General features: G+C 38.0%; 2 protein-coding genes across 2 annotated transcripts in view; both read right to left on the bottom strand.

Moving 5' to 3' along the window:
• LOC308111335 (protocadherin gamma-A11-like) overlaps positions 1-14,667 on the bottom strand; it is a gene marked incomplete at both ends in the record, with an annotated part of 113,569 nt that overhangs the window by 3,103 nt on the left and 95,799 nt on the right. The window lies entirely within an intron of this gene.
• Positions 6,096-8,561, bottom strand: LOC308110906 (protocadherin beta-3-like; the record flags this gene model as incomplete). Its single annotated transcript, XM_080465526.1, has 2 exons — positions 6,096-6,837; positions 6,946-8,561. 2 exons carry the CDS (start codon positions 8,559-8,561, stop codon positions 6,096-6,098), a joined length of 2,358 nt encoding a protein of 785 aa, XP_080321652.1.

Raw genomic sequence — 14,667 nt, 5'->3', positions numbered from 1 at the left:
TGTCACACTTGTCCTGACAAATATCACAGCTGCGTTCTCCGACTCCATCTACAGGCTGGTAGGGAATGCCTATATTCTTAAAAGTGGGTCACCACCTTAGTTTGCTTTTTCCATTTGCTCACATTAGCATATCCTGCTGCAGAGGGGGGAAAAAACTCTGCACATCATGGTTGTGCATTATTTAGGGAAAGAGTGTACAGCATCAGCCAATGTTAATGATATCTATGTACCATGATGTCTTCAGTAGCATACAGAGCTCAAACAAATGCAAACAACATTTTGTACTCCCAAAATTTGAGCAAACATTTTTTAAGGTATGGTACTTCATAATGTAGCTTGTGTCAAGAGTGAGAAAGAGAGGAAGAGAGATACAGAGAAAGTAACAGTGGGAGATGTGTTTTGTCTTGATTTTGGGAGCTGAGGATGGTGTCAAATCTCATGTGCAGCTCATTTTAGAAATACATAATTATTAGTGTACAAAAAAGATTTTCTTACCTATCGTATCAGATGTTTCATCCAGGGGGCCACACCAAGAAAAGAAGAAGAAAGATAACATTTAGTGTTCAATAGTTTTCAGAAGACAATAAATAAAGAAATCAACATTATTGTGCCACAATTCCTCTTCAGTTTATTGATAATACAAACACATTAAATGAGAAGAAACACAACAGTTTGATCTCCTCACATGCAAAGACATGATTGTGTATAAATGCACCATCAAGTCAAACACTTTGGCAAAACGTCAAATCTGAGCATATTGAATGAAGGTATCTCTTAAGCAAAGAAAATATATTCTAAAATATATTTATCCATCCATCCATCCATTTTCTTGCGCTTATCCGGGGCCGGTCACGGAGGTAGCAGTCTAAGCAAGGATGCCCAGACTTCCATCGCCCCAGACACTTCTTCCAGCTCTTCCGGTGGGACCCCACAGATACCCCAAAGATATTTAATTTCAATATATTGAAATAATTAGTATTCTTATTTATTGGTTAATTGAAAGGATTTCATAAAGTTAATGTCTGCCTTGGCAATACAACCTGATTATGAATCATAATTAACTAAATAAAACAACAAGCATAAATCTAAAAAAAATCTGTTACAAATAAATGGAATATCTATCTATCTATCTATCTATCTATCTATCTATCTATCTATCTATCTATCTATCTATCTATCTATCTATCTATCTATATATATATATATATATATATATATCTATATCTATATATATATAGATATATCTATATATATACAAACAATTCCATTTATTTTTAACATACTATTTTTATATATGTATATATATGTATATATAATTCCTATTTTATTTTTTATTTTTTTTAATTAACCCACCCACCCCCACCCCCACCCCCCACCCCCTATATTACAGTATATTATTGTTCCGTAAGGGATGACTGCTCTGAAATTTTACGTCAAAGTATTAGTAGTATTATTAATTTAAAAAAAAACAAAAAAACACTTTACTGCTGTTTTATCAATTTCATTATATATATATATATATATATATATATTTTTTTTTTTTTTTTTTTTTTTTTTTTTTTTGTTTTTTGTTTTTTGTGATATCAATGAACATTGCAAAAAGTACACTCAAGAACAATATAACAGCAACATCACGGCGAACAGTTTATCAGTAATTCATATCAACAGCAGAAGCCTGTACGCTAACTTCCAAAGCATCAAAATACTTTTTAAGTCAATTCAAACATACTTTAAATATTATTGCTCTATCAGAAACCTGGTTAAACAGTGAACTAGGCATGGACTTTAACATTGATTGTCTTGCGATGGTGCACAGAAACAGACAAAACAAGAGTGGTGGTGAGGTTGCCTTGTTTGTAGAGAGTAACCTTGAATCCATGGTGGCGGAAAAAAATCCCGCAGTATTGTACAGTGTATTGGAATGTATAACTATAGAAAAAAAATATGAAGAAAAAGAAAAATTTTATTGTGAGTTGCATTTACAGAGCTCCAGGTTGTAATAAAGACACATTCAAAGAATGGATGGAGGAATATCTCTCAAAAACAAATCAAAAAGGTATGTTAGTTTGTGGGGATTTCAATATTGATTTGCTCAATCCTAATAAACATCAAAAAACAGAATCATTCCTAAATACACTGTACAGTTAAAATGTATTTCTAAAAATTACAGACCAAGCAGGATTACTACACATACTGCAAAATTAATTGACAATATATTTACAAATATTATAGATGATATCATAGTGATTGGACTATTAATAAATGATATCAGTGACCACTTTCCAGGTTTTACTATTTATCACAATAACCACAGAAATACTAAGATATAAAATCACTACAGACAAGTGAGAACTGAGTAAATTTTTGAATAAACTAAATCGTGAATTACAATCATATAACTGGGAACCAACTTATAAAGAAAAACATGTTGATAATGCTTATGATAGATTTTTAAGTGCATTCAAGTTATATGATAAACACTGTCCTATTATAAAAAAATCAAAAAGAAATCAAGGAAAATAAAATACATAAAGATAATCAATGAATGACAAAGGGGTTAAAAAATGCATGTAAAAAGAAAAACACATTATATAGAGAATTTATGAAATATAGAACAGAAATATAGGCAGAAAACAAATACAAGAACTTTAAAAACAAGTTAACTAACATTATGAGAGCATGGAGGAAGGATCTGGGAGAGTTTAAAGCTACTCAAGTTTTGTACAAAGCAAAGAATAACTTATTACCAGGCAACATCCAGAAAATGTTCAGTGGTACAGTGAGTGGGTATGAGTTCAGAAGAAGGTAAAATTTCAAGATGCCTAAAGTGCGTACAACTCTGGAAAGCTTCTGTGTCACTCTCTGTGGAGTAAAGAGGTGGAACAGATTAAGGACTCAGATAAAACAATCATCAAATATAATTCAATTTAAGAAAAGATATAAAGGATTGATACTTGGCAAGTACAGCAGTTTATCTTAGTGATGGTCTGCTTGTTTAATAGAGAATACTCCAAATTGCAAATTTCTCCACATGCGAGATAAATAAAGGGATATCTTATCTTATCTTATCTTATAAATAGTGCCACAGTTTATCATAATCGTCTGTGCAATTGTTGGTGTTAAATTAGATTACAAAGGAGTTTTGTCACTGAGTGTTTGAGGGGTAGGAGTTAAGATGTTTTTTTTGACTTCTTCCTACTCCTTTTTGTCATACAAATGTGGATCAAGTGGAGTGTGTTGTTTCATTGTTTGTTTAGTTTTTGTTTAACCAATTTAGATTTCAATATTTATCTTTTATTTTATTTATTTTTTCTTTTTATTTGTATGTTCGAAATAAAGGTTCATTTATTCATTCATAATTGCTTATCTTCCACTTAGTTACAATTAAAATAATTGCAATGGATTGTAGTTTAGTTTGGTAAAAAACTTGGTATCAGGTGTGTGAGTTTCTTTTACGCCATATACAAATGTTCCGCAGTTTCATCAACAAAGACACAGTGAGACTTTAACGGACAACTGAAATTAAAGATTGCGCAAAGCATTACAACAAAAAGAAAAATAAAGCTGTAATAACTTATTCTTATGCATTCTACAAAAAAGTATAATGAAACAAAAAAAAAAAAGCTTTGAAGCCGACATAACATACTCTCACTTAATTCAACACTATTGTGAACCTTTCTTCCCAGAACAGATTTTCCGTGACCCAGATTGTGATAAACAAATGTTAAGCATATTACTTTTTCTTCCCTGCACGGCTCAAAATAGGAGCACAAATGAGCCTGAAGGTAAAGCATGAACTGAGACGCAGATGATTTCAGCAGGGAATATTTTCATGGGACAACCTCTCTGCTGCACCGCCATGACACAACTGAAGGCATGAAAGAACATGCATGCACAGACACTCAAATGCCACAGCTGAGTTCTTTAATTCTGTACCGTTATTTTATCTTTTGCTTTTACCGTGTTTAAATGTGTTCCAGCTTCTGTTTTATGTCCAAAACCAAATATAAAATACCAGTTAGTTATTTCTAAAGGAATGTGAAGGAAGGAGTAAAATAAATATATACATTAATAAAAAGCTAAACAAGTACTTTTTTTTTTTTTTTTTTTATGATAGCAGCTGGCGGCAATGTTTAAGAGTCGATATTACACAATTTACATCTAACTTGAAATAAAGAAAAGGCCTTGCAGACATCAATCAGAGATTCATCCATAGTTGCAGATGCAAATGCATGTATCAGCTTTTGAACTTGTGGAACAAAACAACAATGGCTTAAACAGCATTTGCAACCATCTCCGTCCACTCAAAGCTTGATCTGTTATTTTTTCTAACAGCTCCCTTGTTTTTTCCCAAACAGCTCCCCCGAAACTACTTTCCAAGAAAGCCAAAGTCAGATAACTGGAGCCCCTATACAAAACAATTTGTCATAATTTCTCACACAGAAATATACACACTCATACATTACTCTACAAGGCTTCAGTATCTCAAACCAGAAGTATTGTTTTTTAAAATCTTAATATTTGTGGAAAATAAAGAACATGGTGAAATTGTATGCCCAAATTGCTTGTTCTAAATATGTTTGCCCTATCTAGTTAAATGCATTACTGTTCTGGGAACACTGAAAGTGAAAGCAGGAAAGGTAATGAGTTTTGTTTTCAGAAAACACACACCTACAATCTTCAAACATAAAATACAACTTGACTAATATAACCTTATATGGCCATAGGTGAGAAACTGCTATGAAAAAGCTGGCTAACCTTCCACAGGCTGGGAGCACCTGTATTATGAAAGAAGAAAGAAAAGAAAAGAAAAAGTGACTATTCATGATGTGCTCTTACCAAAGTTAAAAAAAATGTAAGCAACAAACTCTTCTTTGATGTGATGAGCCATGAAGTGCTTTGGGGCTCCTCGCACAGCTGTAATGTGCTATATAAGTGAAGTCTATATACCATTTGACTCAAACAATGGTATAAATAGAGTCACCAAGTATTTAATATATCACAACAAAAATAGATTTGACCAAGAGAAGAAGCCATTGAACAACAAGAAAATCTGCATTGTTTCTGTTTCTAAGTAGGAAAGTTTAATTTATTTTATTTTTTAAATGGGAACAATAACAGTGATCAGGCTTACACGATGTAGCTTTAGATGTGTTTGTTTATAGTTCTTTCACATATTATTTAGATGATTTATAAACATGGTCAATAGATCACATGAAGATCAAAAATATATTCTACCCTTTCGGCTTGATTTTTGTTCAATGTATACAATGACAACAATGTTTGTGAGGAGTAGAATACGCTTACTTTTTTCTGTAGCACAACAAGCCATTTTTATGTTATGGAAAAAAAAGAATCACAATCATATTATAATACACTTTAATTTAAAATAATGTACAAAAAAAAACAAAAACAACTGTGATCAATGCATTTCTTCAAGATTTACACTCTCAGAAGATCCAGCCTGGCTAAATCCTGAAAAGTCAGAAAGGTACACAATGTGTTTAAAGTGGAGGAAAATGTCACATGTACTTAAACAGATGATGACATCCTCCAATCCAGTTGTCCATAAATATTCTTGTTGAGGTACAACGATGAAATGAGGTTGAAGACACCGTTATTTCTTAACATTGTAATAAAATTAGGTTTTCACACCACGCTTTATTATATAGATGCAGAACTGGACTTAAAAGGATTATGATAAATATGATTTAATTTGGATGACAAAATTAATACACCACTACAAGATCTAACTGGCTACTAAAATTATATAAAAAAAATGAAAAAAAATGTCACAAAATAAATATAGGTCAATACAAGAATTACTTAATTTATGCATCTGTATTTTATCCATTAAAAAAAATAAATAAAAAAAAAGTACCATCACCTTGAGATCAGGAAGTGGAGTGATAAAGCTGAGGTTCAAAACAAAAGTTCTCGTATACTAAGCAAGACAATAAAGTTAAAAACTTAAAACTGCACAAACACGTTGGTCAAAATATGACCTATTAAACATTTACACATAATATGAATAAATCAGAACATATTTGGCAGTTAGGTTTTGTTTCATTAACAACATATCTTAGGTAACCCTCTCATTTGATGACGTAACAAGGTTGCGGTGCACCTGCCCTCACCTTCAGAGTACCTCTATCTACACTCACACGCCTCAGTGTGTTTTTCTGATAAGCAGCGCTCCTTTTCTTGAGTGTGTCTGTGTCTGTGCTCGACCCGAAACGAAAATCGCCCCTCCACGACCCGGTGGTCAAGAAGGGATCATATCGATCATCTTTGAGCAACGTCCCACATCGACTAAAGTCAGTAAAGGTCGAGGGGCAGTAGGTCGTGGGGAAAACTGGGAGACTGGCTGTGGTGGACCGGTAAACGTAACTACGGCGGCATAGTTTAAAATAGAACACACTCCCAATTAAAAGGATTAATAAAAACGAAACAGTGGTCAAAGCAATTATCAAATACAGTGTCAAGTTATTGCTGTCCTGTGATTCATCTGCGAACTCAAAAAGTTCGCTCAAAACTGGCAGACCGTCTTCAAGCATGATGCTGACTGTGGCAGTGGCAGAGAGAGATTCGTGCCCGTTATCCGTAACTAAAACGATGACCGTTTGTTTGGGTTCATCATCCGCCATAAAGTTGCGCAGAGTTCGGATTTCTCCCGAATGCAGATCGACCATAAAGAGGTTAGACCGAGTTGCTCTGATGATTCTGTACGAAAGCCAAGCGTTGTGGCCAGAGTCAGCATCTACAGCTACGACTTTGGTCACCAGGTAACCTCTGGGCGCTTCGGCTGGCACTATGTCCTCAGCGATAAACCCAGAGCTTTGGACCGGGTAAAGGACAACGGGTGAATTGTCGTTTTGGTCCTTGACGTAAACATTTACTGTGCACGTTGTGGATAGTGGAGGCCCGCCCCCGTCTAGAGCTGACACTTTAATTTGGAAGTGAACCAACTGTTCGTAATCAAAGGAGCGCGAGGTGAACAGTTGCCCTGTTTCTGAGTTGATGGTGAGAAAAGACGACAATTCTGAGTTTGTGTCTAATGATATCTGATACAAGACCTTAGCATTAGATCCATCATCAGTGTCATCCGCTTTCACTTTCATCACAAACGTACCGACTGGTTGGTTTTCCAACACATTGACACTATACTCAGACTGCGTAAAAGTCGGGGGGTTGTCATTAACATCAGTAATAACAATTGTCATAACTTTTACACTTGTGAGAGGCGGGGAGCCGGCGTCAGAGGCTGTGATCGTGATGTTGTACTGTGGTTGGAGTTCTCTATCTAACATTCCATCAGTCACTAACATGTAATAGTTTTTTACCTCAGATACAAATTTAAAAGGAACATTATCTGAGATTGCGCACGTGATGCGTCCGCTGTTCCCCGTGTCGAGATCAAAAATATTAATCAGAGCAACCATCGTCCCTGGTTTAGAGTCTTCAGCCACGTTAGCAGAAGCCGACTTTATTTCTATTACGGGTTCATTGTCGTTCACATCAATGACATCAATCATAAGTTTACAATGCGAGGCTTGTCCACCGCCATCTTTTGCCTGAACACCCAGCTCATGTGAACTGGCTTCTTCAAAATCAAAAAGTCCTGCCACACGAACTTCTCCATTCGATGGGTTGATTTCAACTACTCCTCCACTGTTGTCAGACAGATGAGTGAATGAGAAAGTTATCTGTCCATAGAGGCCCTCGTCAAAGTCTGTGGCATTTAGCTTTGCAATGACAGTCCCCAATGGTGAGTTTTCAAGCACGGATGCTTTGTAAACTCGTTGGCTAAAAACTGGGACATTGTCATTGGCGTCCAAAACTCGGATGTAGATAGAAGCAGTTCCTGATCTGACTGGTTTCCCCCCGTCAATTCCATTGATTTTTAGTATGTGTTCAGTTTGCGCCTCCCGATCCAAGGCCTTTCTAAGCACCAGTTCAGGATACGCATTGCCGTTTATCTGGGCACTCATTTCCAGAGCAAAATGCTCGTTCTGGCTTAGTTTATATTCGCGCACAGAGTTGGTGCCCAGATCCGGGTCATGTGCGCTCTCCAAGGGGAAGCGCCTCCCCAGAACAGTAGACTCCACTAAATCCAGCTTTATTTCACCAGCAGCAAACACTGGGCTGTTGTCATTTATATCGGCAATATCCAAGACAATGCTGAACGCTTGAAGGGGATCTTGAAGTAATAGCTGATACTGTAGGATGCAGACAGCAGCTTGAGCGCAGAGTTCCTCTCGGTCTATCCGTTGGTTGATCAAAAGGTTTCCTGATCCAGTGTCCAGTTCACATAGAAGGCTGGTACCTTCTGCAACAACCCGGGCACGTCGAGCATTAAGCTCCGCCACCTTCAGTCCAAGATCCCGCGCAACATTCCCGATAACCGAACCTCTCTGCTTCTCTTCTGGAAGAACATACCGCACTTCTTCAAACGAAAAACCACAATGCAGGATAAATGTTAAAATATGCAGCAACCATTTCAAGTTTGCACGACGGTCCGTTTCAAAATATGATCCCCGAAAACGATGTTCCGTAGTCATTGTGGCTAAATTCTACGTGATAGCATCCAAATACAGTGAAACATTGGAATGAAATGAAAATGCTGCTGTAATCCAACGATTCCCCGCTCCTCTGGCTGAGTTAATCATGCTCTACTAGGGACGCTGTCAGCTTGCATCCCTCTCTCTTTTGGTCCCATTTCTCTCTCTCTCTCTCTCTCTCTCTCTCTCTCTCTCTCTCTCTCTCTCTCTCTCTCTCTCTCTCTCTCTCTCTCTCTCTCTCTCTCTCTCTCTCTCTCTCTCTCTCTCTCTCTCTCTCTCTCTCTCTCTCTCTCTCTCTCTCTCTCTCTCTCTCTCTCTCTCTCACACACACACACACACACACACACACACACACACACACACACACACACACACACACACAGTCACGCAGCCTCTCTGCTTCTCTCCCTCTCATACACACGCCAACACAGAGAAACACGTTAAGGCGCATGCACATTAAGCCCTCGGCTCTAACCCAATACTCCAGTTCCACTGACACAGATAGAGTGAGACAGGAGCATCCATGACTCAGACATTATAGTAGAGCGTCACCAAGAGCCTGGGAGAAGAAGTACAACAGCCAAACCACATTTTGGACAAACACAACCAAAATGAGGTCAATTAAAAATCAAATGTCTTAATAACAACAACAACAACAACAACAACAACAACAACAACAATAATAATAATAATAATAATAATAATAATAATAATAATAATAATAATAATAATAATAATAATACATTTAATTTGAAATGCACTTGTAAGGTAGGCTATTATAGTATACTAACACATTCATAAAAACCAGCCATGAAATCTCATTGGAAACATTTTCAGCTAGTAATTATGACCATAAAGTTAAGGAAGACTATAATGGATAAAATGTGTTGCTATGTTCTGCGAGCGGACATTTTTCCTAACATATTTCTGTGTCTTGACGTCTGTCTTCTGCTTTGACTGGAGTCCCAGAAAGGGTAAAGGTCATAGCTCAGGAGGTTCACATCCTGATAGTTCTCAGCTTAGTTTATGCTCCTGGTAAAGCTTCATTATTTGTTTGAATGTATTAACTTCATTTCTTTCAATTTGCATGGAAATTGCTTTAGTTGGCTTCTCAAAAGTAGGGTGACTGAAAAAGAGTCAGATTACTCTGAAATAGGTATTTCTAGATTGTATTAAAACAATGTTAAGGGGGAAAGTATGTTAAAAACTTGAAGGTTTGAGCATGAATCCTGTGTAAGTCATTGAAATAAAACATGTAATGAACATGGTTGCAATTCCCCCTACACCCCCCACCCACCCACCCACCCACAGACACACACCCACACACAGACACACACACACACACACACACACACACACACACACACACACACACACACACACACACACACACACACACACACACACACAATTTTGAATAAAAAAAGACCTACTGGAGATAAATAAAGGAAAAAAAAAACGTTTTCAGGACCACGGACAGCAACAATAGAAACAAAAAGTAAACATGTTGATGATGTTCAGCAGCAAAAGACTAAAAACCAGCCATTGCAGTGAAGTGACAAAGTTAAGAGGGTAGATGGGACAAGAATTTAAAGTTTGGTGCAAGAAACACATGAATTCAGAAAGCTACATGAAATATGTGCCTACCTCTGGAGAACTGTCAACGTCTCCAAAAGCATCAGCAAAGTCTGATGGACTCTTCCTCAGAGTCTGGTCAGCAGGCAGCGTGTTGTCATTATAAGAGCTCACAAACTTAAAGTCACTGGTTCGAGATCCTGTTGTCAGGTAGGCGTCATAATTATATGTGCTGCGTAAAGTTCCTGTGCCGTCAACATCTGTGTAATTTGGGGGGAGATAAGCGCTGGGGATGGCCACTGCTCCATCAAACAACAGTCTGGGCTTTCTTTTGCGACAAAATCTCACACCCAGGATGATGATAATGAAGGTCAGAAAAAAAGTGGACACAGACACCAGCGCAATGATCAGGTATGAAGTCAGCTTGGAGTTCTTCTCATCATAAGAAATGTCCTTCAGCTCAGGAATCTCAGCCAAGTTATCCGAAATAAGTAAATACATGGAGCAGGTGGCGGACAGAGAGGGCTGTCCGTTGTCTTTCACTGACACTATCAGGTTCTGTTTCATGCTGTCAGATTCTGAAATTTCCCGCTGTGTCCTGATCTCGCCGGTGTGGACACCGATGGTGAAAAGTCCCGGATCAGTGGATTTCACTATCTGATAAGACAGCCATGCGTTCTGTCCGGAGTCTGAGTCCACTGCGATCACTTTGGACACCAGAGAGCCTCCGTGTGCAGCTTTGGGGACCAGCTCGGTCATGAAGGAGTTGCCCTCCGGGGCGGGGTACAAGATCTGAGGAGCGTTGTCATTCACATCTGATATGAACACACTGACTGTCACGTTGCTGCTCAGTGGAGGAGAACCGTTGTCTCTTGCCATCACCTGCACTTTGAAACTCCTCAACTGTTCATAATCAAACGACCTCACAGCGTGCATCACCCCCGTGTCTCCGTTCACAGACAGATACGAGGACACCGGGGCACCGTTCACCTCTCCAGCTAACAGAGAATAAATCACGGTGCCGTTTTGTCTCCAGTCAGGGTCTCGAGCAGCAACGGAACACAAAGTGGAGCCAGGTTTGTTATTTTCACTCACATATGCGCTGTACGACCCTTCCTCAAACACAGGTGGGTTGTCGTTGATGTCAGCTACAGATAACTGAACAGTTTTAGAGGAGGACAGAGGTGGAGAGCCCTCGTCAGTGGCAGTGATTGTAACGTTGTAATCAGACACCAATTCACGGTCCAGTTGTCCTGTGGTGACCAGAGAATAATAGTTTTTAATTGAAGGAACTAACTTAAAAGGGACACCCTGCTGGAGGGAGCAGCGGACCTGTCGGTTTTTCTCAGAGTCTCTGTCCTGCACATTAATGATGCCCACCTCTGTACCAGGGGGGATGTTCTCAGATACGGGGTTAGTTAATGAATTCAAGTTGAGAAAAGGGGCATTGTCGTTTACGTCTGTTACAGAAATGATGACCTTAGCGTAAGATGACAACCCTAAACCATCCTTAGCTTTAACACGTATTTCGAACGATGTGGTAGTTTCATAATCTACAGCTCCAATAACACGTACATCACCAACTTTACGATCAATACTAAATATCTTCCTCACGTCTTCAGTCACATGTCCAAAATCATACGTCACATCTCCATTCACTCCTTCGTCTGCATCACTTGCGCTCACTGTGACCACAACAGTATCCAAAGGAGAGTTTTCAGGCAGACTGGCTTCATAAACGGTCTTACTGAACACTGGAGCGTTATCATTGGCGTCCAGCACGGTGACATGTATGACTACAGTACCTGATCTCTGAGGAGAGCCGCCATCGAGAGCTGTGAGGAGCAAATCGATCTCCTTTTGTTTTTCTCGATCAAGCTCTTTATCAAGAACCAGCTCAACTATGTTTCCTTTAACATCTAAAATAAAATGATCGTTCTTCTTCAGGCTGTACTGCTGAACTGCATTATGTCCTACATCCGCATCGTGCGCCTCCTCTAACACAAAACGAGCGCCCCTGTCTGCAGACTCGCTGATTTCTAAATTGATCAATTCCTCATTGAATTGTGGAGAGTTATCATTAATATCTTGGATGTGAAGGCTAACACGATGAAGCTCGAGAGGATTCTGCATCACAAGCTCGTATTTTAGGACGCATGAAGCCTTTTCACCACAAAGCGCTTCCCGGTCAATCCTGTCATGAACGACCAGCTCTCCGGTATTCAGCTGGATGTCACAATAACGTCCATTAGCTCCGTCGGTGTCAATACGGGGTCGTCTGTTGGACAGCGCGCGCGTCTCCAACCCGAGATCTTTGGCGATATTTCCAATGGCCGACCCCCGTTTCTGCTCCTCCGGAAACGAATAGCTCATGTCTCCATATGCGCTGCACATCCAGAAGAGGAAACAAAACCAACACGTCTGAAATCGGATTGTTTTTGGATCCATGATCATGACGTCCAATCAAATTAAAAAAAGGAGAGAGAAAGATAATAAAGCACTGAGAGCAACAAGATCTGCAATCCTTTAGGATAGTCCTTACTGAATGAGCAACCACAAAGAAAAAGACCAAAAGAGAGAAATACGTTAAGGTTGGTCAACAGCGCCACCGTGAGGTAAAATGTTTCACTATGACTGTAAACAAACTAAGGAAGCCCAAATATATATTAGGAGTTATTTCTCATCAACTATTTAAAATAGTCAGCCAAAAGTTGTGATACACAACAAACTTGTGAAATAATCATCGTTCATGAGATTAAAGTTGTGGCATTATGACATTTTTAAAAGGTCAACTTTTGAATTAGTTTAACTTTCTATCATTACTGCAATCCTTGTTTTCAAAACATGAAATTATATATATCTTTTTTTCTCTTTTATACTGGAAGGAACCCACCAAATGTTCTTCATTACTTGTTTAATTTCTTCACCTTGTATATATTGCCAAGTCAAATGTCCATGTATTAAAATATGCTTGAGACCCATGCAAATATGTATTTGTGTCCGATGAACCACTGAGACTGTATTTGTAATATTTGAGTGTTTCTGTCTACTTTATTGATATAACTGATTTAGCATGGGTCTGTTGAGCAGAAGTGTTCATCCACAAAGCCGTATGTTCAGACTATTGTAATAAATAGTATTTCTATTTGTGTAAATTACTGTCAGTATCTTCCCATCTAAAATATACTTTTCAGATGTAGTCTTTGTTGTAACAAATAGATATTATGCAGATAGTTCTGTTGGAAATTAAAGCTTTTCTTGGTTATAATTGATTTGTGTATTTCAATCACTTTATTTAAAAAAAAAAAAAAAAGCTTGGAAATATATGTGACAATGATCCTGCAGTGCAGTCTTAAAATTGTGTGTGTGTGTGTGTGTGTGTGTGTGTGTGTGTGTGTGTGTGTGTGTGTGTGTGTGTGTGTGTGTGTGTGTGTGTGTGTGTGTGTGTGTGTGTGTGTGTGTGTGTGTGTCAGAAGTTGGTGAGTGGATACGAGCGAGATATATTTCAAAACTCGTTTCCCTACAAACCTCAGGAAATAACACATCCAGAAAAAAGGAGAGATGGATCGTCGACTTTTTTGTATCAAAACTCCTTATTATTTCAAAAGAAAAAAAAAATGTCACAGTGAATAACACCCAAATATTTACACAGATGTCAGAAATAAAATCGACTTATTAAAAAATTCCTTTAACAAAAAGCATTCGAGAAAACAAAATGTTGCAGAGACGTAAAGACCGAGGACACAAAGTATGGCCACAGTGTAACAATTTTCTATTGAAGTAATTTCAGATAAAATAATGTTACGATGTATTTTTTTTGTTGATCTATGAAAATTACCTCATGATTCCAGTTCTAATTTGCTTTACGACAAGAAACTTGTGTATCTTAAGAAAATCTGCAAAACTGGAATTAGCCAAAGTGTTGACAGCTGTACACCAAACCACACTGAGTTTATATTTTACCTCAACCAGACATTGCACCGATCTAAGAAACGGAGTGATTCAAAGGCTCATCTTACCATAATAGCGAGATAGATAAAGTATAACTGAGATTTTAAGCAAGATAGCAGCAACATTCGTTGTCGTAAAATCAAATCAAATAAAGGAACCAGAGAACCTTTTTAGTCCAGAAAAAAAACTATATAAATTGTGTCAGTTCTCAACAGAATTGGAACAGCTGTTGATAAAATTATTATATTAAACAAAAGCAAAACTTCAAAAACCAGCCAGCAAATTCCCTCCATCAATTCATTCAACATGTCAAGATATGTTGTGTGGAACTCAAATATTAATGTAGAAGCCATTTTATGTTTTATATGGGTTTGTTTATTTCTGTTTGTGTGTGCTCTCCTGTTGACTGGCCATTTGTGTTTAGAGTTTATGTTTGCCCACTTGGTGGAGTTAGGGCAAGGTGGAGGTTATAAAGCCTCCACATATTCGATGCCAGGTGTGTAGGACAAGGGAGCAGACAGTTTTTGAACCGTGCCAGGGAGACGTGTCAGTGAGAGTGGCAGTAGAAGGAAACATTTAT

This window comes from Lipophrys pholis (assembly GCF_963383615.2).
Source record: "Lipophrys pholis genome assembly, chromosome: 6".
Lineage (NCBI taxonomy): Eukaryota > Metazoa > Chordata > Actinopteri > Blenniiformes > Blenniidae > Lipophrys > Lipophrys pholis.
The sequence above is the reverse complement of the archived record's forward strand: the minus strand, read 5'-3'. Positions and strand labels throughout refer to the sequence as shown.